Source organism: Melanaphis sacchari, unplaced genomic scaffold, assembly GCF_002803265.2.
Source record: "Melanaphis sacchari strain LSU unplaced genomic scaffold, SCAv2.0 Contig0_pilon_pilon, whole genome shotgun sequence".
NCBI lineage: Eukaryota > Metazoa > Arthropoda > Insecta > Hemiptera > Aphididae > Melanaphis > Melanaphis sacchari.
Genome location: NW_020270366.1, coordinates 15,663,005 through 15,690,117, shown reverse-complemented (window position 1 = coordinate 15,690,117; position 27,113 = coordinate 15,663,005). Strand labels below are relative to the sequence as shown.

Genomic DNA, 27,113 nt, shown 5'->3' with positions numbered 1-27,113 from the left:
TAAAAACTATTTAGCCCATCAGAGTTACCACCAAAATTCCCAAGTATGCCTCATAAAACATCACATTGTATAGATAAAAATAAACCATTATGATCAATTCATAGTTCTAAGTAATTCAATTTTTTTGTTAATAACTGAGTATTTACACTTAATTAATTTGTCTATTTTTTAATTTTATGAATACTATCTAATTTTATTTAATTATTCATTAAGTTTGAAACAAATTTTAAAATTGTAACTTGACGATACAAATGATACAATCATTACAGGTTTAACTTTCTTATAATAACCCATGGATTAATATATAGAATAGAATAAAATAATATTATGTGATCTTATAGTATTATTTAATATTATATACATTGGCTGTCAGTTTAGAAGGACGGAACTCAGCAAGCAATGTAGTGTAAACAACAGTCGGAGATGAAAAAATTGACGCTCGACGGATATTATTTATTTTATCAAAATGAACGTTATCACGTTACTACTATTGTATTTGTGGGCAAGTCGAATGGCATAAAAGGAGAGAGTCGGCATATTTATAAGCCGCCGTGACACGACTTAAAATGTTGTATGTGGGTTAGTACTACCCCTCAAATGGCACCCCTGTCTTTTTTAGCATACTGATCAACTCAATATTGTTTTAACCACGTACAATATTGGTATAACATAATAACTCAATAAATTAATGAATTCGTTTCATCCTTATATTATGTACCTACGTATAATATTTTATGCAAGTACGTAACTACTTTTGACACTAGTCGTTCTAATAACAAATCTATCTGTGGCGCAGAAATATCGATAACCATCTTTAACATGACACAATAATAGGACTACGTCCTTCTTAAAAAAATTATCAACAATGTACAAAACCTCATGTATGTCAGTAATTTCACATATTAACTCAGTTAAAGACTCTCTTTTACAAACATTTAGATGGGTATGTGTAGCCATATTGGTAGCATACAAAACAGAGGTGTGTACTGGGAGAGTCTGAAACTAAATTTCCAAATACCTCATCTAAATGTCTGCAACTATTAATCTGAACACAATAAAAATAACATTGTATTTTATGTCCAATATTTTTATAATTAAATGTAAAAGTTTTTTTTCATACAATTTTGTGTTTATATTACATTTCATACTAGTAAGAACTAAGAAAACAATAACATTGTTCAGATATAATTTAGTAACAACTGAATAATTATTTATTTACACACCCCTCCCACCGTCCCTTATAAACATTCCTGCGTAAACCGCACTAATACGAAAAAATATGACGTCATTTCCTTGAACAATCGTGTATAAATAATGTTTTAAAAAACTCATATGTGACTTACCTATATTATTTGGACTGCACTGTATAGTAGTTCTAAATGTTATAGATACTAAGGATTTTCATTTTTAACAATAACCAATAAATAATTTTTTCTAAATAAAAATGTAGTGTAATATTCATTGAAATTCAAACGGTTAAACACAGAAAAAACTATTGACGACCAACATTTACTATCAAAACTGATCTATAATGGGTAATGTCGTGGTTACCCGTATGAAAATACACCTTATACAATTTGGACCACGGTCTATGCGGTCGTGATTTTATACCGCAGTCTTTATTGATCGATGTGGTAACTTCACGCGGCAACCTCTGTCTATATGACTTATATTACTTACGAACAAGTAACCAAGATATTTTCTGTTGGGAAGACTTGATAGACTACATGTAGTCTCAAACCGTTTTCTCAGAATCCACCGTGCGTTCTATTTTCAATTAAACCGTTTTTGCCGTCGTCGTTAACAAATGAATAAAGCTTCATGTAGATTACGTATACTGATCTAGTGTGACGAATCGAATTGTGTATGTACTTGGATGCTTCTCGTACAAAACACTAATCATACTCACCACTTCAGTCTTTCACAACGTATTACCCATATCCTGCAGATTACAAGCCTCTTATCACTTAACGTTTCTTTTACAGGTTCGAATATCTTCTACAGTATTTATTTTCTATCACTTTTTCTTAACAACCAGGTCTCAGATTTAAAAATAATTACACTTTTATTTCTTGTTGTACCCATGTCAAAAGTAGTTTATTATCTTGTACATATTTCTAACTCTATATATTTTATAGATTTAGGAAATACACTTAAAAATTTCAAAAATCATAGTTTGAATGGATGCATAATTTAAACATAAAAATGAACTGAACGTACTTAAAAAATCACCTTTTATACGTATTAATCATTAGAGACGTAGATACTTAGAGAGAATCCTAATAAGGGGAAGTTTGATCGCACCTAACAGCAGTGGTCATATTTTTATTTCTATTCAGTACCTAATCCCATTTGTATTAAATTAATTATTAGTGTCATATATTTACATTAATACAAGGATGAGGATGATGGCAAAAAATATTACTATTACCAGACAGTGAAAATTTTGAATATCTGCACCTCTGATATTACACATACAATGTATAAGACCCAAGGGATATAATATCAATAATAATAAATTGCATTTTTCTTATGGCACGGGTACTCTTTCTAAAAAAACTACATTCACCTTAAAGTTGGTTTTTCTTTGAAAACCATAAAATCCAAAAAACTGTAATATTTAAGTGTTCAAAAATGAAGAATTTAAAATGTTAAATATGGGTATTTATATAAACGCCCACTGTATTATAATTTATACTATAAATACATGGACTATATACGTAGTTTGAATGACCACTGGTTATGTACATAATTGTATAAATATAAATAATATGAAACATGATTTTTAAAACCACAAACCTAAGTAATTATACTTAATGTTGAAATCATTTTAAGAAATCGACTTATAAATTTTACATTATAAGAAAAATTATCATAATCACCCTTCTATATCTAAGCCAAATTATACGAACGTTATTCCCATTAGTTACCTTATCATTAAATAATAAATACCAAAACTATACACCGTTTATCATCATGTGGTTAACTGAATAAAAATAAGATGGATACCTTACCTACATAATACATTATACATATATAGCTAGACATTTTTCTAGTCACTTAAACTAAGTTCAATAAAGCTTATAAAGTAAGTGATGATAATAAACGAGGTTAGATAAAAAGAACGCGGAGAGGAACTCATGTCAGAAACGACCAACCCACGCGGTATAATATACATATAGGCAATGTTATTGACTTATTGGACTTTTTCATTGAAAATATGTTTTATAACCACTTGTGTTTTTTTCTTGTAAAATTATTTTTATGTGCGTCAATGCGAAAAAATAGAACACCTACGTGTTAATGTATCATATACACGTATTGAGATGAATTTTTATTCATTAATAATAATATTGTATTATAAAATAAAAAGAATTTAACTACATTGTAATAAATTTAAAGAAATAATGTTGGAGAGTGTGTTAATAACCACAACGCCATATAATATACAATAATATTTTATTTTAAGCGATAATTATCGTATTTTATATAATATGAGCACAGACGCTCTAATATACCTAATAACAGATATTTCAAAATTGTATTTAAAACAACACCATATAGTTACCTACTAAGTAACTAGGTACTAAGTACCTAGGTATTTAAAATACACAGCATGTTTGACTAAATTCTAATAGAACCATATTACAACACTTTAAAGTACTTTTTACGCTCTGTAAAGGGTTTTCACTAAAAAACACACATCATTGTAAAATCAATAATTCCCTCAGAATTTATTGAAAATTTAAAATATAAACCTATTTTCTATCTATGTTACATGATCAGAAAAAAAATTTAAATATTTATTATATCATTGTATATTAATTGTATCAATCAAGTTCAAATAAAGCCGAATCGTCGAATGTAATTTGTCATATTTATGATTTAAACATAATTAAAAACAGTAAACATAGTTTAAAATAGTAAATTAAATGATACCTATACATTATGTCACTATAGATGGGTTGAAAGTTCTCAACAGATTAATAAATATGTTGTTTTAATATATCTAATCCAACTAGATGTTCATACTTGTAAGTTCAAACTTAATTATGAAGTCAAAATATATCTAATATATAAGATATTTAAAGATGAAAATATTGACTCTTCAAATATTTATCCAATAGATAAGCATTTTAAAATATTTCAAAAAATAATTTTATAATTTGATTACTGGATTCATGACACATTGGCAAAACATAAAAAATTACGAGTGATTATGGCTTATTTTCATAGAACTTTATAATACCTAATGAGTAATGAGTAATGTTATATTGGCGTATGGCAATTATATCTCATTAAAAAAGATACATTAGTATCATAATTAATTAGTAAGTACTTACTAACTGTTTAATTGGTATTAAAGTGTCAAAACTTAAAACCTATATGACTATGTTTCAAGTCCTACAATTAAAATGATTACAAACTACTACTCAATACGCTATTATAAATATGACACTAATATTATCATACGATATGTTCGTATGAATAGAGGCCTCACGTCGTAAAAACCCGTCACTCTTCTAAAATTTATTACAGAATTATTTTGACACTAGCTATATCATACACATAATTATTTATACATACTAACTAGTATATAGTATATAAAACTATGATATGTCTTTATAGGTATTATTTAGGTATCTACCTAAATTTATATTTTTATTTGTTTGTAAATCGTGCAGTGTAACAACTTTCAGATGTGCAAGACAGTGGCGTATCCAGGGGGGGCACGGGGGCCATGCCCCCCTCGTTGGCCTTATTTACTAGATTTTGTTTTAAAGATTTAAATTTATTTGTATGCATAAACGCATACTACAATAATATTCTTATACCAGCATTACATACACTTATAATTTTATTGAGATTAACCCGTTTTTATTATTAAACTACTATTACTATTTATTATTATGTGTATATATGTATATATATATATATATATATATATATATATATATTAACTTAATGACTGACTGAAAATATAAACAAATTATTTGCACTATAAACATTAAATATTTGGTTTATTTTATTTTTTTTGTTTTTTGGTAGTAGGTAGTATATATGGTAAAATTTTAGACAGTGTGTGTGTGTGTGTGTCCCCTAAAAAAAATCCTGGATACACCACTGGTGCAAGAGGATTACTGTTACTACTTGTCTTATTTATTGTTCTATTAAGTATAAACTCCATTAAATTTCAGATTGAATGTCATTAATCATAATCATAATGTGATCACTGAAAAACAGAAATTCAACAAATTTAATTTTTAATTATCAATATTAGAACAAATAATATTATATTAAAATATCATTTTTAATAGGAAATATAATTTATTTTTATTAACTTCATAATTTTTAATAATTTTTTAATTTCTAAAAATTTTTTTAAAAAACCCCAATATTTATCCTACTTATACTTTTCTACTATGGGTAGTAAGTACATCCTCACAGGACACTTGTATACAAAATATTTAAGTTAGGTACTTATTATCTATTTAATAACATTATTGAAATATAACAATAAGTGTGATAAAAAGTCTATTATCATAGTTTATGACAACTAGGCTTAAAGAATTTATTAAGTAAATTAAAGAATCTTTGAGTCTAAGATCATTTTTCCAATTCAAACCCCGTTAAAGCTTCAATTTATCTCCGAAATCATCTCAACTTAATAAACACCTGGACAACCAAGTGGAGAATTTTAAAAAATCCCGTTAAATCCTTCCATGTACCATTTACACTTCAAAAAAATAACCTTCCCTCATTTCAACTTCAAGGAGTTGAGATTCCTTCGACTCAAGTAAAATATTTAAGTATTTTACTAGACAAAAGACTAACCTGGGGGCTGGGACTCATATTTAAAGTCCTAACAAAAAATCCTTAACAACCGCCTTCATCTGTTTAGACCAATTCTCAAATTTAAACTTTCAATTCACACAAAATCCATGCTATATAAGTCTCTACTCAGACCCATTTGGAAGTACAATATACAAATCTGGGGATGCGCCAAACTATCCCAAGTCCGCACCATCCAAGCTTCCCAGACCCCAGTCCATCACTCTTCAGTCTTTAACTAATAGCTTCGGCCCCCTGGTAGATAACAAATGAAATCCTACATAAAGACTTAAAAATTGCAACAGTCGATCAACTAGCCAAATTATACTATGATAGATTTCACTTAAAGCTGCAACACCATCCCAATCCTTTAGTGTTCCACACTCCCACCTATAATCACGTACTATCCCTGGTGCCATGACCTATTAAAATAAGATTAATTAAAACATAATTACCAGAGGGACCATCACTGTATAATTTCCTTGTTGTTTTTAAAGTAGGTACATGTTTATGTCAGTCATTTTTTTTTTATTTATTGTGTTTCAAATACAAACTGTAAATTTTCAAGATAAAAATGAAAATTATTTTTAAAAAATGTGATTTACTTTTATTTTCAAATAAAAATATAATCAAGCAAATGATAAATATATATGGTATATTGCAGGGACGGCCAAACTTTTTTTCGGCCGCGATCAACTAAAAATATACTTCACTTTTAAGGATCGACTTCAATGAAAAAGCTTTTATTATTGTTAAGTTACTATACTACTATAATTAATTTTCGTATGCATAGCCTAAAAATAAATTCTAACACACGATCGACTGTTTAGCCACCTCTAGTATATTATATATGATATATTATGTATTGTTAAGAAGTTATTTATAAATTATAATGATTTGGTGGTAGTTGGTTTAAGACTCTTATTATAACTCTTACACATAGGCCCCCAAACATGAAGTTACATACTGAAATCATGCATTACACATAGATAATACACATGCGACCATGTTATCCATGTTATCTAAGCTTTTATTTATATGTATTTCAAATTCTTAGCAAATTTAAATAAGAATGCAGTCAGGAGACACCGAATGTGGCAATGTTTGGCTTAAATGATTGAATAAATAACCACAGACTACCTAATTCAAGAAAAAATCAGATATCATAAATTGTACGTTCAGTACACAATAAACAGATAAAATACAGATTTATCTTGAATAGAGAGGAAAGTGGAGTTGTTGCTTATACTTTACATTAGACGGATAATATCAAAATTATCAATAAAGTTCATTGAAAAAAGTATAGAACAAGAAAAGGAACAAGCAAATAAGTTCGGTAGTATTTAAAAAGTATTTGAGCAATAGGTAATGGATAGTTGTATAGAAGAATTGATTTTACTACCTAGTTAAGATTGGATAGCAATTAAAGATTATTCGTATATAAGTAATTCTTGAGAGAATTATGAGACATTTTACAAAAGTATAATTGTGCAGGGGACAACATTAGATAGGTATCGAGTCTTGAGGCTGCCAAAATGTTGAAATCAGTATTATAATTTTTTCACTTGCAAATACAGTAAGATATCTAAGATTCAGAGACACTAATCTTCAGACACTTCGTAATTCGTAAATAGGATGTTAAAACGTATAATAAAGTTCCTTATGAAGCGATACCGAAAGGAAATCACGCGAGGAATGAAAGATAAAACCCTAAAATTAGAACACTTTACAACACCAAGTTAGATAAGATTATGTGCTATTATAAAGATCACATAATTAATCACTAATCATTTACAAGTTTAGTAGAATACATTTTATTTGATGAGAAAATATTATAGAAAAACGTATTTATAAATTTAAACACAGAACATTTAAGAATATTTTAACAAGATTTCAGAAAAATTCAACACCTATAACCAATCTATCAAAAGTCATCTCGAAAAGTTATTAATTGTAAAAAAATAGAAATTACGCGCAGTTAAGTTAGGAATTAAGCATCACAATTCACAGAGCAATGACGAAGCAAAATTTAAGAGTAGAAAAAACATATGAGGAAATAACTACATGGTATCTTGTAGAAGGATACGGAGATGTCATGGTAAAAAAAATAGAAAAAAATGATTCAAGAACATAATAATGATCTCTCAACAATATACCAGATCACCAGGAGAATAATGGAATTATGGATCATTTATACTAATTAGGATTTACTAGATCGAATAGTTTTGAGAAATCGATATTAATTGTGTTTCCTAAAACTTATTCTTAATTTATTTATTTTGAATATTATTATTAATTCATGTTGAAATGTTGTCAATAGATAAATCTCCTACAAAACTTACAAACTTTTTTAATAGAAATATACATAAATAAGTATTATTACTTATACTTAACATACCACATTTGTACATATATCATTTTTGAAACAATAAATAAAAAAAATCATATTAGTTTAAGTTATTTTCTTTTATCACATAAAATAAGGTAACAACAATAGTAATATTTAATACACAGGAGTCGAGTATACCTTGTCAGTAAGTAAAAACTGTTATGAATGGGTTAAATTTGAATTCAATAATACATTATTATATACAATAAAAAACAATTCTGGGTTATTTTCTCAATCACTATCCAATTTTTTGTTAATTGAGATAATCAAATAACTATTATAATAAATTCATGTTTTTTTTCATTTCAAAAGAAAAATCGAAGAATATTTAATTTTATCCTACAAAAAATGCCAACTAGAACCAATTTATAATGAAAAATCACTATTATAATTAATTATCAAAGCGATTTATCTTATAAAAAATCTTTTGACTCAAACAAAAAAAATGTAAAAATCACACATTATAAAATCAGTACATTTTATTATTATACTAAAAATTTAAAATTAAATACATTTTTCTTAAGTATGATTTTTTGTTTTTAAATTAGAAATTTATTAACATTTTCACACAAAATATATGAATTTAATATTAGATTTTAGGTACAAAAAATAATAAACAACAATAAATCTTGATATAATAATTTAATATTAATATAAAGATTAAATATGTTTCCAATTACATCAGTGGCATATAAATACAAGAGTGTACTTAATTGTGAAAAAAAAATGATTATGTATAATTTAAAATAACAAAATAATTAAAAAGAATAAAAATATGTTTATATTAAAAGTCAATCTTATAAATAATTAGCTTAAGTTTATGAAATAAAACATTTTCATCATAAAAAATATCTACATGTAAATGTGCCAGTAAACACCAAATATGATTATCAACAAAATATTCCACAATCAGCTGTTCAATAGAATTTTACATACACAATGATTCAGTTGCTTTAGAAATAAAAAATATAAATATCCCTTCAATAGTCATAAATTAAAAATAATTCATAACAATACATTTCAAAAAAATAACACTGTAGAAACACCTATCAATACAATCATATTTATTTCTTAACACAACTTAAGCTGTCATAAAACTGAGAATAAATTTCTAAAATATTCATAGTCTTTTTATCAATTTATTTTTAACATGATTAATATTTAAAAATATTTAAATTAGCTTAAATTAGAATAATAATATATACATACCAAAATATATCACTACAATTTAATATACAACTTATATTTACTGTGTATCTTTAAATACATTTAAATAATTCAATTATTATAATAGTGGAAGTCAAATAATATTATTTTTAATTTATTTAAACAATAAAAAAAATTGTAATATTTTTTTATTTTATATACAAAAATAAAAGAATTTTAAAGAAAAATAAACTCACTATTAATGGGTCACAGAGATAAAATAAAAATAAAATAATAACTATTTATAAGGCTTAATTATTAAGTTATTTAAGGCAGAATAGCCCAAATAATAACCTCATGATGTAAGAAACATTATGCTAGGATGTTAATACTTAACTTGCTAATGTCAAACATTTAAAATCATTCATGTTGTACCTGAGAAAATATACCAAAATATTAATATTTAACTTGCAAATGTTAAACATTTAAATTTATCTCAAATACATACTTTGTGGTAAACTAAAAGGCCCAACACGAGTGTAAATATCAACAGCTCTTACTGCAAAATGATATTTTTCACCATTTGAAAACTATAAAAAAAACATATAAACATAAGATACAAAATCACTCTCAAAAAAAAAAAAATTGTTTAATATTTACTTGAGTAAGTGAGCAAGCCATGGGTAGAGGAAGAGCATTTACATCACCTATTTTCTTCCACAAGTCAACTTTAGGTGGTTGATTAGGGACCTCTTGATAAGCATAAATCTGATAATTTACTACTTCTGCAATTGTTTTATTCATAGTCATATTCCATGAAAGCACTAGTGCTGTGAAATAAAAATAGAAAACGTAAAAACCTTATTGATATTATTATGAATATTATTACCTTGAGGAATTTGCGATTCTACTGTTTTAGAAAGGCTCACTTTAGGTGCGGGAGGTAATTTTTTCCATGAAGGAAGAGATTTTTGATTTGGAATTCCAGGCACTGGAGCAGGGTGCTGTAAATTTAAACAAATATGCTTTTATAAATAATAATATATGAATACATAATTTTACTTTTATTTTATAATATGAATAAAAATAATAATATAAATTCCATACTTCTAATATTGGTATTGCAGGTGGCGGTGGTCTAGACGATTGAGATCTCATTAAACAATGCTCAGAAGAATTAAGAGGAGGTATTGCATGTATTGATATTGGTAATCGACATGCAGTAAAAGTTGTTCCAGGAGTTGCCTGGGACAATGATCCAGATAAACGAGATACTGGTAAGTGGCACGTTGTATAAGCTGTAGGAGTTATTGGTTTTAATGATCCAGAAAGTTGAGACATAGTAATTTGACGTGGTGTATAAGGCACCGTAGACATTGGTTGTAAGGTTCCAGATATTTGAGATACTGGAACATGCCGTGTAGTATAAGTAACAGTACAAGGCTGAACTAGTACAGGATCAATATGAGAAACTAAAAAAATATTACTAATTATTTAATATTTTAATTCAACATACAATATACTAAAATAGTAGCCTCGATAATTAAAAAAAAAAAACATCCAGTATTATCCTTATTTTTTTAAGTAATAACTAATAATATTAATGAACCCAACTGATTTAGTATAAAAAAAAGTAAATTATTATATTCAAAATTAGGTTTTTAGTTTTTACTAACAATATTTTATTCACTAAAACAAACTGATCCTCTAAGGAAAGTCATGTTCTTAAGTGAATCGTGATAATATTATGTAAAATTGTTTTTTATATTAATAATAATATATTATACATATATGTTTATATACTTACTACAAACAAAAGCTATATGATGTGTATAATTTAAATAAGTAATTGATATTTTCTTCAAAGTATAAGATATAACAAGAATGAATAGAGCTAAATAATTCAATGTAGTAAACTATAACAAATGACTAATATAATAATGTAATCAAACTAACTATAATAAAATATTATAAAAGAGAATTATAAAGCCGATTATAAATTTAATTACAGTGGATCATTGATTATCTGTACTAGTTGGGACTGAGAGAATTGCAGATAATTGATTTGTGTGACAAAACAATGGTAAAATTATACAAGAACATGCATTTAAATGCTTTATACAATTAAAAATGTAATCAATGTATAATACAATAAAATACATAAAAATGTATTATTAAAGAAATGTAATATTATTAATAATAATTTAAAATTTAAAAATATGAAACAAAATTAATATTTTTTTCAAAAATGTTATAGTACGGAAAATTGACACTCTACTATATTTATTTAATTTTAGGAAGTGTAGGAACAAAACAGTTAGCAAAATATTTTTATTTAGGTAAAACTAATTTAGATCATAGTTCAAAATAAAATACATAATGCATTTAAGTAATATTTTTTTTTATAATTTAATCAAAAAATATTCTAGTTTACTTTAATCATCGCAGTTGAGTAATGAATTATTATTGTCAACAACTAGCTTTAAAATAATTAAGATAATAAAAATATTTGAAAAGAATTTATTTTTTAACACTTGGTTGACAGACTATACAACTATACACAACAAATAAAAACTTTGTTGCTACTTACTAATATAACCTATAATCATAGCCATTAAGTATGGAATCATTTGTAAACTATATTCTATTTTTTTTTTTAAAAATAATTCTAATAATCTAAACAATTTAAATTGATTCATTGAATAACTCGACAGAAACAACTATATGCCACATATATTTATCTAATAAATATTAATAATCGATATAAATACTATAAATAAATATTAATAGTTAAGTTAAATTTTAAAAACTTACCATCAATTAGATATGGTTTAAGTTTAGCTTTTGGATCATTTGTAATTATGGTATCTTTATTTAAAACAGTTCGTTGGGGAGAGCCGCTCTGCAATTAATAAAGATTTTAATTATCAAAGAATATAAATATATTATTAACTTACTGAAGTTGTTCTCATTATATAACTCGAGGTAGATGTTGAATGGGTAGGAAGTTCTACATATGTAATAGTTTTAGGTAAATTGTTGTTCTGCAACAATAACCAATAAAATATTTATATATTCTAATAATCTTTATATACAATAATAATTTATTATACATGTTAATGAATGTAAAAATTTATAAGTTATGATGTTATATTATTACAATAAGTTTAATTAAGATTTAATAATTTAAAAGTTAAAAGTAAACCTAAATTATTTTTAGAATTTAAATGTAATTAATAAAAAACTAAGAATTATTCAACAAAATCATATTATTAAAATTAAAATTTAAATGCTGAATCATATAATATAATTTAATAGTAAATTAATTACCAGTTGTACAGGTAAAATCCCGGGACTCTGGCGACGAAGAACTTTATAAGGTGATATTGGTTCCTCCAAATCAATTACATTTGATACATCAATTGCATCATCATTTCCTGTTAGATCTATTGTAGGAGTGCTTGTATCGTTAGAATTCAAAGACTTAGCAGCAGAAACAGTTTTAGAAGGAGATACAACTGGCGATTTCGGCTTAATATTTAAGGAAGGTGTTTGCTATTTTAAGAAAAATAAATAAAATATAGTTTGAAATTAAAAATAAATAATAAATATATTAAAAATGAGCTTAGTTGGTGAAAATTTTAGCTGTCTTCTTTTCCTATGATTTATTTTTATGAAAAACTATAAAATATATATAAAATAAAAAAAAATAACCAAATCAAACTAGATTCGTGAAGTTTTAAAAGTGTATTTAAGAAGCATACAGAATTATAAATCATACTTCTTAAAATACTCTTCAATAAAATGGATATTAAAAAAAAAAACACAATATTTTATTTTTCAAAAACCAATAAATTGTATAAAACTTCTAACAACAAATACAATAGATAATACTTACTATATTGGGTACCTTTTTAGGAGTCAACCTTTCAATTTTTGAAGTTGAGGGTTTAGCGGATTCTTCTGCATTTAATGAATTAACATTATCTTCCTCATCACTAATAATACTTACTGGATTATTATCAGGTTTTGATGGAGAAATCACTAGTTTTGGTAACTTCATACTACCTTCCTACAAATATTAATTCATAATAATTAAAAATATATTTTTATTACATTAACAATTAATTTACTTTTTTTGGACATAATACTGCCTGCAAACCCACAGTTCTTGTAATTATATGTGGTTTAGCATGTTCATTAGTTTTTAAGTCTTGCTTGTGAATATTTACTATAGTCTTAATTTCTTTAAATTGTCTATTTAGTGAACAATATTTTAATCGCCAATGCTTTTCTCTTTCTTTCAACAACTGGAGTTCTGAACGATCTTTACCCCAATACGATCTTTCTGTCATCAATTCAATAATTTTTTGTGTACACAAGCTGTCAAATTGCTAAATAAAAGTAATAACATAAGATTATATGTATTAATTAATATAATAAATAATTTAAATTTAAAAAATGTGAAAATTATCTTACTTCATAGGTCAATTTTTTTTGACTAAACAATTTTAATAATTGTGGAAAACTGTCTTCGGATATCTGATGTACTCCATTTATAATATCATTGATATTATTAGGTAAATCAGGTATATCAGATGATGAAATATCAGAACTGGTATCAGAATCAATAACTTCAAAATCTTCATTACAATTAGTTTTAACATCAACCTCAGTATTATCTTCAGAGTCATTCTCACAAGAATGACTTTCTACGGTTTTAGTTTCTTCTGTATTTTTTATTACATTATCTACATTACTTTCTAATACTGGCGAAAGTTCTATACCATTTTGTTTAGTGTTGACAATATTTTCAATTTCAGATATCTTAGTATTTGAATCATTTAAATTACATTCTGTTACAGTTGAATCATCAACTGTTGCAGATATATTTTCTGTTACTGGAATATCATTGATAACATTTTCATTTTCATTTACTTTTTCAATTTCATTTTCATTTTCTTTTTCATTTTCATTTTCATGATCAAAATTTTCATTGATAACTAAATTTTCCGATGAGGATGAACTATTTAAATCAGAAATACCTTTGCTAGTAGTTATATCATTATTAACTAATTTATTTTTATCACTTTTTTCAGTTTCATCGCCGTTTTCAATAAATTCACAATTATTATTAATATTGCTTGTATCTGTTGTTTTGTTATCAACACCCTTACATTCATCTACACTTAAAGTATTTTTATCAGGAGAATCCTCCTTACAATCTTTATTATCTATATCACTATTACCATTATGGTTAACCGTTTTTAAGGATAGATTTGTTTCATGGTTAAGATTATTGGATATATCATTGGAAGCATCAGATTCTCTATTACCAATTGTATCTTCTAGAGACTCAGTAATTTCATCAACTCTTTGTATCAACAGTTCAATATGATCTTTTCCGTTATCATGGTTGCTAAGAACTTCAAGTTCATCTTCACTTACATCAGCTAGTTTGATTTTTTTTTTATCATTGTCTGCTCCATCTGGCAAAGATCGTTTCAAACCATTTGTTAACTCATTTATTGGTGAAATAGATGTTGATTCATTAGGAACAACATCAGGGAATTCATCTGAAAAACACATATAAAATGTATTTAATAAACTATATTAAATAAAATTTCAAAAATTGTTTGTTTATTACTCCATTGATTTCTTTATTGATCATTTATAACAATACAATGTTTAGTTCAACATGTGACCTATACGCTAATTGACTTGTGAAATCAAATATTATAAGACAATTATTAATAATATATTTTGTTAATTTAAATTATTGTTTTGTTATTGTTCACAGTTGTAATCAAACAAATTTGAGATTGATGACTCTACCTCCAGCAGCCACTGGATAATAAAAAATTGAATATTGTGGCATTCAATAAGTTTCTTTAGAATTATTTAAATCTTACTTTTTCAATAGATTACAAGTTGTTAGAATATGTAAAAATAATATACTTTAAATATCTTGTCACCAAAATTAAAATTTAACTTTTGTGAACTTGATTCAATTCATTATTTTTATGGATTATCTTTAAGAGAAAATGTATATATTTATGTAAATAAACTAATAAACTAATTTTAAAAAACTCATTTTTTAAATTTATATTTTTCAGGTCAAAGTAATATCCTAGTAATATTTTTAATAATTATTACTTTTTTAACTTTAATACTTTGTATAATAAAAAATTATGTCTTATGTTTTATTAAAAAAAATTAATTCAAAACTCTCTATACATTTATGCTTCTAGATACAATATTTCAAGTAGGGTTGTCATCCTTATATACGAATCTTCTACATGGTATTCTGGTTATCTAAGGCACACCCTTGACTCATGTAAACCTGAATTGTGCCCATATTTCTCATTTGAATTTCTAAATTGTAATTAATACTTTATTTTGGGTACAACCATGCAAATTTAAAATTAATATACTATCATGATGAGAATATTTTGATGAAAGGTCAATAGGTATCAAGTATTATGTATTGGTTCATAGTCAGTATTGGTAATATCTGCATAGCTATTACCATATAATTATGTATCAAATTCACTTTCTTGAAAACCTATAATGGCTTAAGTTAAATGCATCAAATGCTGGGAAAATTGACTAAAATTAATCTTAGTTTATACCTAAAAACACATGTAATATTAGTTCTTTATTTTGTTTGTTATCAATTACCAAATATACATTACTCGAACATGTTTATTTAAAAATAAAGATATAAAATAGAGATTTAAGTTTAATATGTAGAATTAAGTGTTTCATATCACAGTGATGTATTAAAATCAAAACTTATGTATCTTTTTTATGCCAAGTATACTTAAGTTTAAGTATTAAAGTATGTAGACACTGAGTAGCTTAAATAAAGTTTATATTACAACAATAATTATTCAATCTCAAATTTTATTTTAACTGACTAACTAATTTAAACTTAAAAATCATGTCATTAAAGCTTAACAATGTAAATAGCTCCTCAAAAATAGTTAAAAAAAAAAAAAAAATTATGCAAGATTAAAAAAAAAATTAAATGTTAAATTAAATTTAACTATAGTATTTATTAAAAGCTTTAGAAGAATTTTGTGATAGTATTGAATTTTTTAAGTACAGAGCCAATGGTCTTGGACTCTTAAGTAAAACGAAAACTTTGAATATTAATTTTATATAAATAACTTATATTGAATAAATAATTTTTAGTGAGAATTAATTTTAACAAAATCAGCTAATATTTTTCTGAACAAATTATGATAAAATGAAAATCAATGTTTTTTTTCTTATCATTGAATTATTTAGTTGAAGAAATTGACTAGAGAAAAAATCTGACTTTGAAAGTCAGAATACGACTCAAATAACTGATCAACTTTTAATATTTTATTTTTTTTAAGTTATAAAAAAATTAATATTATTCTACATTACAATTTATTCCATAGTATGGAAGTTACTTGTTTTTTTATATTTTATTATATAACATAAAAAAATAAAATGTTAAAAGTTGGTTAATTATTAGTGTTGTACTCTGATTTTTAAAGTGAGTTTGAAAATTACAAAAAAAAACGTTTTATGATTTTTCCACAAGCAATTGTTGCACATTAAAAATAGCATATCGAAAATACCTAAATAAAAAGGAATTTACTCACAAGTCATGATGTATTCAAATTTACTTGTTATTAAGACAGCAAATGGCAGTTAAGTAAGTGTTCACCTTACTATTACTAATAACTATAAATTTTTATATTATGGTCGTAAATCTACATCAGTTTGACCATGGTCGGATGTATACACACAGCATATTATAAATATTGTTATTTTAAATATTTAGCATCTGTAAAACTTCTAATATAAATAAAAAGCTTTTTAGACTACATAGAGCCCATTTTAAGTAAGACACACTACAAAGATGAATTCATAGATTTGCCTGAATTGTTCCTAAAATTAAAACTAAATTTAATAAATTTTATCTTGTCTATTTTTCACAAAATCTGTATTTAAAAAATTAATTCATCAGTTTTTAGCAACATTTATATTTATTTTAAACATTACAATGATAGTACAAATTTAATGATTTAATAATATAATAGTTTATAATTAGAGCTGATATCTATATTAATTGTTAGTATATATACTGAAAGTTAATTTATATATTTTTTTTTACTCCTACTCGCACCAGTATTTTGGCTTTAGTAAGTAAACCAACATGTCATATTTGTATAAGTTTAACTATGTTGTATAAAACTTTATTATTGATGGTTAAATAAATAAATAAATTTTTGAAAACAATATTTTAATATTCTAAAGAAATCTGGCATAATTTAATAAGTCATTTTAAGTTCATGCTCAATATTTAGTTGAAATTAATTGAATAGACCAAACAAACAGTGAAAATATAAGCTATTCTAATGTACAATGAAAATATGATAACTTAAGTTATTTTATTAAATATTAGCAATAATATTTACTTAATGTAAATACCTGCCTAATCATCAATACTAATAATAAATATTAATAAATAATAAAATTGTAAGATTAACTAATATTGATCTAATACATATGTAAATGAATCTTTAACTTGTTTATGTTTAAAAAAATATGATACTCAATTTATACTTCTTACATTCTGTTATAGATTAAACAAACATATTTCTGATTGATGCACATATTATTTAAACATTGTCTAAAAATGTATTAGCTTATTTGAGACGCAAGAAAATAATGTAGATATCCATTTAATAATAATAATAATATATAGGTACATATCTAAAAAAAATAGTAAGATATTATTAATGAATCGTTTAAAAATACCTATACTGATAAGAAAATATATTTCTGTAACATAATTAGGCACCTATTTAATAGTAGAAACATTCTGATAGTCAATTAGACAAATATCAAAATATAAATTTATTACAAGTTTATAAGTCTTTAATTAACACTATAAAAATAAAATTTAAAGCATTATTGTTCTAATATTCATTCGATAATAATAGGATGTTAAACAATCAATACAAGTCTAAATTTATTCAGTATTCGTGTAAACATGGTTTAACTATTATCGATCCATTGTAATCTATTAGAAACTAACAATACTTGTATGGTAAGCAAACATTTCAAAATAATAAGATACTGTACTGTGAATATATACATCTCTTTCTCAAACATACACACACACACACACACACACACACACACTATCTATCTATCTATCATTATGATTTTCTGTCTAGCAAGTGCTTAGTTCAAATCACGATTGATTAAACAATAAGAAACAATCAGTATGGACTTACTATTAGACAAGTCAGGTTTCGACTGTTTCAGTGAATCCTTCTCAACAGCAGAAACCTGGTTTTCTGTCATTTCATTAATTGTCTCACCAGGCATCTTATGTAAAACAGCCAGTACATCAAACGTAAAAATCACTAGTTGCGACCAGTGTTTGATGATAGATACGAATATGATTTAGACAATACTGACACATCCGATGAGAATATCGAAGCGGCTGGAAGGTCCACAGATGAGACGCCGTCGCGATCAGTTTATGCCGTTATGCGATACATACACAATTACACAACCGAGTAACCGACCTCAAAAGTAGATGCGTATCGTTGTTTGAGTTTTGTCTGATATGTTTAACTTCCCCTTATTTCACTGTGTCCGAACGACGACGACGAATGGGGTAACGACGTTGACAGGAATTTCTTTCAGATCTTGGTATGTTGGGTGTCTACTGCTGTGTTACCAATCGTATTAATTGTACTCTCGAAGTAAAACTTTTAACGCCAGACGTCGAACAAACAGCTGAACAGTGTACTGTGCACCGAGTTCACAGTGAATAACGTGTTTAAAAAACAGTAAGTTAAGAACGAGCCAATGAGAAACACACGTTCACAATGCGCTTATCAACGAGCTAGTCTGTTTTGTGCGGTGTTGCCGCTCTTGCAGCGTCGTGACCCGTCGGAGGTCGTCGCTGCGCAGCAGATGTTATTTGCTTGAAACGAACAATATTCTACAATCGTTACATTACGCCCGATTGTTTGGTCCGTGAACAATTGGCAAACGCGCACAACCCAAACTCATCGACGATCAACCAATCCGAAAAGCGATCGGCTTGTTAACTTGGACGTATAACAAGCCACGATGTTACGATTTTACGAATTTGAGATGTGTGAGTGATGACAAAGGAATATTAAATGCTAAATACTGGATCAACTATACACGCTGACGAAATCCAACATAAATGATTTTTGTTAAAATGCTCCAAAAAATCATACGTTAAGCATAATTACTTATTACTTTAGGCCTAGCTAGCGCCCTCATTAGATTATAGTTGCACTATTGATTTTTCATCGAATTTTTTAAATCAATGATTAACAAACAGCCGTGATTTCTTAGGTCATTTAGAATTTTCAAAAGTCAATCCTCTACTTGTTTTAAACAGAAACTTTAATCTATGATAATATTTTCAAAGCATTTTATAATTTTAAATTAACTAAATTTTTGTTTTTTTACAGAATTCGTATCATCAACTTGATTACATTTCTAATTTCATGTTCTCATCATTAATCTTATACAGCATAGCTGATTTAATATTTAAATAAATATATTTATAAAACATACTTATAATGTAATTTAGCTTTTAAAAGTAATGAATATATAACAAGCAATAATATGGAAAAACTCAACAATATTTATTTAAAAACTCGTTCGTCCAAACCAGTGCGAAAAAAATGCACCTATGCTTACACTATATCACTGATGGTTGATATAGTTAAATTATCCCGGTAAAGAAAATTCTACATTGATTAAGATCAAAGAATTTTCAGAACATAAGCATTTGATTTCATGTAATCTATGTATTTAAATTCGAAGATTTAAAATCAATTGCATCATAACCTATTTATTGGATATTTTAAACATCCGCACTAAGTACTAACTATAATTACTGAATTTAAATTGTAAGGAAAAACAGTTAAAGGCAGTTGTAGCTAAATTGATATATTTATAGGGTGTATAAGGATTATATTACAATATTTCGTGAATGGTGATGGATATTTTATAAATCGATTACTCAATTACAGCCTACAAATAAAAAAAATGAGTAACAGATCAACTGAAATAATAAATTATATTTTGTTATAATATGTCATTTATTCTGAAAAAAAAAAATTTTATTATACTTTACTCATTATAGTCATTGGATCTCGATCTATAGCTAAAATATTGTTTTAAATGTTATTACCCATTGGCCGAAATCCTATCATTATAATAAATGCAGAAAACACTTTAATTTTAAGTACATTAGCCAAAAATGTTTTCTTTATTATCAAGACAATATGAATAATTCAGTTAAAATCTTATAATATCTAACATATTAAGTGATATTAATGTATAATTTTGGCCGTATTTTTAACTTATATTGAAGTATAGTTGAGACTTATAATTAGGTCTACGAAACAAATAAGCTAACGAAGCTGAAACTTCAAACATGTAAATAGTATCAAAGAATGATTTTCAGGATAGAATAAAAGAGTTAAAGTGGATTGTTAGAATTATTTGTGTGCATGGATTCCTTGAATCATGATTATTTACATACGAGTATATGACAGTTATATATGCTTGTAATATTATATACCAACTAGCAACTAGGTACAAATCTCAATTAATAAATATAGATAGGAAAACAGTTATTGGTAGTATATCCTGTTTTCGCAACTATTGAGTACTAATGAATTGCGGTAAAATAAAGACGGCAATTAAGCCATTAGAAACATTAATATCCGGATGATAAAAATTCTTCAGATAATTTTTATGGACAGTAGAATTAATTAATATACATTAGTAAAGTCTATTTTACCAAACCAATTTCCAATTAACTTATTATTTATATTTTGCTTTGTAGACATTTCTTTATAATTTTATAATTTCATCAAATATCTATGATTAATAACAATACACCATACTCTGTAGACTTTTCGATACCATTTTATCTGAATTGTTTGTTTAATTTGACAAAATGACAATAACTGAGAAAAAAATCAACATTATAGCTCCTTAAAAGTTGACAATGTTTAGGTATAATATTTACTAAACTTTTTTCGGATCATGTCCGACAAATATTTTTTTTAGATGAAGCACTTAATAATTTATTTAAAATTAAATGTTCATGTGCTCTGCCCTAAAATACAATTTTTAGCCACTTAATTATTAAAATTTATTCTTTGGTAGCAACGTAATAACTAACGAGTAACAACACTAACAACTAATAATTATTGTATTTTTACTATACATATTTTCATTTAATAATACTATAATATACGCAATACGTTGTATGGCGTATGTATATACTCTACGATAAGAAAGAAAGAAAAATTAAAAATGTCCATAGTCCATTTATTGATTGTACTATAATTTTATTCTATTTTATGATCGTAAAATACATGAATCTTTTTTATGTTTATAAGAGTGTGCCAGAGGCCGGACAATCCGATAAAACAAATAATATCTGTAGGCTATGCCATTCATGATAAAAATATTATTACTACATAAAATTTTGAAATTTTAAATATTGCTGTTAAAATATACGTATCTAAAAATTTTAAATTATTAAAATAATAGCATGTTAACTGTTAAAATCGTTAAAATACAATGTATGGTTCGTCAATATTTGAAATAATTTGAGTAGTAACAGGCAACTTTATCGATTGATATAAGTACGACATATTAAATGACATGCTCAAAATCTATGATCGTCTTACTTTCGTATGCTCTGAACTAATGGCCGTCCTAAATCAATTGGATTAGCGCAGTTAGCTTTAATGAGTACAATGGGCAATGGCATACGCCTGTCAGTTGTATATTACTATATTAGTGGATTAAACATTTAACGAAAGTATCTTGAGATATTTTTAAATACTGCAGTGCAATTCAATTTAAGGAAAACTATCAGCAGTTGACTTAGTAACCAACTAGTTATTATATACATTCTAATACTGTTGCCTGTTTCATTTAAAAAGTAAGTTAGAAGTCAAGCGATTAGGTACATTAGGATGCAACACACAGTTGTTGGTCGAAAAACATTTATTATTAATTCAAGACAAATAAAACTCGGGCATGTTACGGTCGCTTAATATATAAAAAACTAAACGAGTATATTTCCCATTTAACCGGAAATTTAGATTATATGGTTGGAATAATAACTAAAATATAGTAATGATATTAAATAATTAACATAATGACATTTGAACTACAAAGTGATAACAGAACTTTAATACAATAATCTATAGTAATTAATACCAATATTGGTAAGACTATGGAGAAAAAAAATAATTGTTTATACGGTGTACATATTACATTATTACAGAATATTACTCACTCATTGGTAAATTATCTGGCTCTGGCTTAATTATTGGTACTCGCTTTGGTGGCCTTCCCTGAAAACAGCACACAAAAATAGTACAGTTAAATAATGAAATATAATATAAATAATAACACATCATTTATTTCCACAGCAAAATCGTACTAAATATTAGTTTTTACTGCAATTTTCTAAGAGATTTAAATTTATATTAAAAATAATTATTATGTTTTTTTTTATTAAATCTGATATTACATTAACATAAAATTGGAACAAGCCATATATTTTTGACAAATAAATTTTTTTTTAAATTACTTTTAAAATTTTAAAGCTAAATAGATTTATAACTTATAAGTGAATACAGTTATGGGTACATATGTATTTATTTTTTATAAATTATAATTACGACTGATAAAAACTAAAAAATAATTCCAATTTTATCAAAATTCTATGTTAACTATATCTAACAAATTAGAACATTTAAATTAATTTTCACTTATTATTATAAGTTGCATTTATTTCTTTAAATCTATGAATTTAATACCAAATTTGATGGGTCATGTTGAAATGGAATTCATACCAGACCATATTGTGTGTGGTTTAGTAAGACACAAACTAAACTAGAACTGTCAAAATGGCATAGTATAGCAAAACACTTAAAAGATTTTTTTTTGTTTTGGTTTGGAGACCCAGTGAGAAGAATAGATGAAAATCATCATATATTTAAAAAATGTTTAGTGAAAAAAAAATGATAAGAATATTGTTAGTTTTCTTCGTTTTTTATTGTTGTTTAATAAAATATTAAAAAACTTATATTGAAACTATAATGCAATAGAATGAATTTATACTATAAATTATAAACATATTTAGTGAGAATATCATAGTTATTAAATGTTAAAACCTATATGAAGAATATAACTTGGAACAGACTTAATTGGATGATATTACTTGAGTATACATAACATCAATGTAGGAGAAGTTGGTATAAAAAAAAAAATAATTGATTAAATTGAGTCTGTTGAAAGAGGAAGCTTAACAATTAAATAACAAGTGACGGAAATCACAAGATTTAATACTATAACTAGAGAAAATTGGTAAATGATTATTATTAATATATTTTATTTTAATTTAATAGATTTATAAGGCATAACTATTCAATACTTTGTTAAATGTCTAGGCACTAATTAATATAGAAAAAAATGTTATGGTTAACAAAGTAGGGTTACATTAAGTTTATTTTAAGTATATATAGGTAAATGATTGTATCAAATTTCAACAAATAGGCTCAACAAAGTAAATAAGAATCTTATAACATCAATAATAAATTATAGAATCAAAAATAATAATAATAAAAATAATTATGTAGTTTAAATCACTTACACTCTCTGGATAATAAACTTAACATAAATGATAACCTTGAAATAAAATTTAAATGACCTATCGAGAAGTAAATACACCAGTGATAAGATCCGGATAAACCCCGATATCACAAACTAGTTTTATGCCAATAATCGAGAGTCCAGAACTCAAAAATGGACCATAATATAATTTAAAGAAAAAAACCAGGTATTAATGCGTTGCACAATAGATCGTAGGTCCGGTACTGTGATTTATCAGACAATCACGATTATAACGCACACTAAAATACGTTGAACTTGGGCGATGATTGAAACTCTCGTACAAAATAGGCATTTAAGATTTATTGCAATTATTTATAATACTATTTTACGTACTCTTTTTTTTCCATTTGCTGGCTTCCGCGACATTTTCAAACAATAATCTTGAAAATGTTTGTATTCACAAGATTGTTACCGGTGTAACTAGTTAAATGTATAAAACTATTTTACTAGTTTACTATTAATTTACGACTATTTATTTTGCTCGATGTCGAATGGCAATAATTATGTAACGGCCACTAAGTAAAACAAGCAATTTTAGAATCAACGGATGCCGCGACGAATGATAATACTTATGAAAATATGAACACAGAACACAGAATACAGAGTCACTGCGTTGTGTACTCCAAGCGTTTCTTTTCAACAGTGCACTGTGGTCTGTGTAGTGCAATCCCCCACAGAAAGTTACCGGCGACATTACCCCCACTACTCCATTAACGAAACATCATCCGAGCATCGTTTACAACGGGTCGCACATTTGTAACATGGATAAAACAAAAAAACAAGCGCAACAAAACACACCTATTTAGAAAACATGGCCAGTAAGAAATCTGAGATACGGAGGTCAACAATGTTAATGGTTTAATTTGTAAGTATGTTGTTACCTTTTCGTGCGAGACAGAAAGAATTTTAAAAAGAATAATATTTAGATAAAAATAACATTATCCATAAGTTCAATGACTATCTTTTTCTAACGATATTGTAGGCACTTGTTAACTCACTGCAGGGCCGCAAGGGTCGCGTCGTCGCGATTGGAATGTGCAGTTCATGTTGAGTGTTGACTAAATAACGTATAGGCGTAGAGAAAAATATGTACAACAAATACACGAGTTTGCTGCCATTAAAATATTCATTACTCTATTCAAAATGAGATAAGCATGAGCCGGCGACCAGTTTTCGTTCTCGAAGGTCAGATGTTGTACCCACCGTCGTTTTTGTGACCGAGTCTCAGACGTAACGTACAAACATAACGATAAACGCGTTCATCGCAACTCGCTATGGATTTTAAACGACGTATCCGCAGTCACTTAAATGAACGACGTTCTCTACTCCATCGGCGGCCTTGGATCGGAACTAAGCCACACCCATGCCCTAGCTCATGCGTACAACTCGACCGGCCCGTACCGATCTTATTTTGAACAGAGCATAGATGAGTTTAGCCTGGACTGCCGCTGCCGTTTATATTAATAAGGCATGTGACTGCACCGTGCACATAATAATGTTATAAGTGTTATAACATTAAGCACTTGTAGATTATTTCCCAGTTTATAAATCAATGACGTTAATTCGAAAATAAATATTGCATATATCGTATAACACATACATAAACATAAAATTATAAATTTATAACGAATAATAAAAGTACATTGAAAGAGTTTTAATTATATTAATTGAGTATATTAATTCGATAATCGCGACTGTAGATAATACTACCCGATTTTTGGACGCATGTAAACTCCGCCAGTGAAGAAAATCAAGTAATTATATAAAATTAGTATAATATATTATTAAAAAAAAAATTATAATATATCGTTCACATTAAATATTTAAATCAGATTAAAAAAATCAGAATAAATAATCGTTATACCTAATCATGCAAAAATATATAGTAATGTCATGTATGTAAACTAAAATGATGTGATACAATTTGTAAATATTCTAAGTCTTGTATTACACCAGTATATATATTACGATGAATGATGTAAACGTGGAAAAAGACGTCATTCCCCGGTAAATGACATCATTTACGTAAAATTGGTAAACGTTGTAAATGCAGACATTCCCCGGTTATTGTCATCAATCACCAGTTTAATTGGAGAATGATATTAAATACTTTTATGTCGGTGTGAACGATCAGTGATAAGCATGTAGGTACCGAATAAGCTTCGTTAGTTAAAAATATCACGACGGAAGTATATAGATAAACGAAAATCCCAACTAGCAATAACGTTGATAACCCGAGTAATAATATGAGATAATCTTTTAATTTATTAGTAAGTATCGACAAGCATATTATAGCGAGTTGTATTTGCTACGAATGTGTGTTTTATAATATTATTTGTAAAAACTTGTGTACTAGTTGTGGTACTAAAAAATGTGCTTGCAATACAGCGGAAATGTTGTGCAGTTCAAAATGTCATGGTAACCAAAATTGTACAAATAATTTATTTGTAATATGCACGTATTTTATTATTTTTAATTAACATATTATCCCATTCAAATAAATGCCTAAAATAAAAAATAAAACATCCACCAACAATAAATCATTATTATAAATAGTGCCTATAGTAAAAAAATCAATGTATTATTTAAGATTTATCATCATTTACCATTAGTTTTGGTAAATGACATTAATGACCGGTGAAAGAGTACATTTGAATTTAAAATCTGGTTTTTTACATCATTTACCTACATAATCGAATCATTTTGGTAAAAGACGTCATTCACCGGAGAATGACGAAATTCACCAATATTCATCTTTCACCGTAACATATATCATTGTAATAGATGTTAACGTATTAAATGTGAGAAGGCATGAGGCAATGTGAGCACTGAGCAGCTAAACAAAAAAAAAAAAACTGGCGGAGTTTACAATCACCCCGATTTTTAAAATTTTCCATAATAATAATCAACTATAATACTAAACTTTTCAGATAAAAAAAAAAAAAAATTTAACTTCTGTACATCTAGTAACATTATTCTATACACTTGTACAGCCCCA

General features: G+C 26.3%; 1 protein-coding gene across 6 annotated transcripts; it reads right to left on the bottom strand.

Annotated features, from left to right (window-relative positions):
* Positions 1-9,624: 9,624 nt before the first annotated feature.
* Positions 9,625-25,176, bottom strand: LOC112593219 (activating transcription factor 7-interacting protein 2-like). Of its 6 annotated transcripts, none has more exons than XM_025337582.1 (13): positions 25,114-25,176; positions 22,734-22,791; positions 13,847-14,943; positions 13,501-13,761; positions 13,266-13,439; positions 12,698-12,922; positions 12,325-12,411; positions 12,182-12,269; positions 10,475-10,839; positions 10,257-10,371; positions 10,028-10,197; positions 9,876-9,957; positions 9,625-9,802 (listed from the first exon to the last, which is right to left on the bottom strand). In XM_025337582.1, the coding sequence occupies exons 1-13, from the start codon at positions 25,159-25,161 to the stop codon at positions 9,792-9,794; spliced, it is 2,781 nt and encodes a 926-aa protein (XP_025193367.1). In that variant the 5' UTR covers positions 25,162-25,176; the 3' UTR covers positions 9,625-9,791. The 6 variants fall into 6 exon arrangements, with proteins under 6 accessions (XP_025193367.1, XP_025193397.1, XP_025193358.1 ...); XM_025337612.1 differs by having other exon boundaries at positions 10,475-10,773; XM_025337573.1 differs by lacking the exon at positions 9,625-9,802 and having other exon boundaries at positions 9,859-9,957.
* Between the last annotated feature and the right edge of the window lie 1,937 nt (positions 25,177-27,113).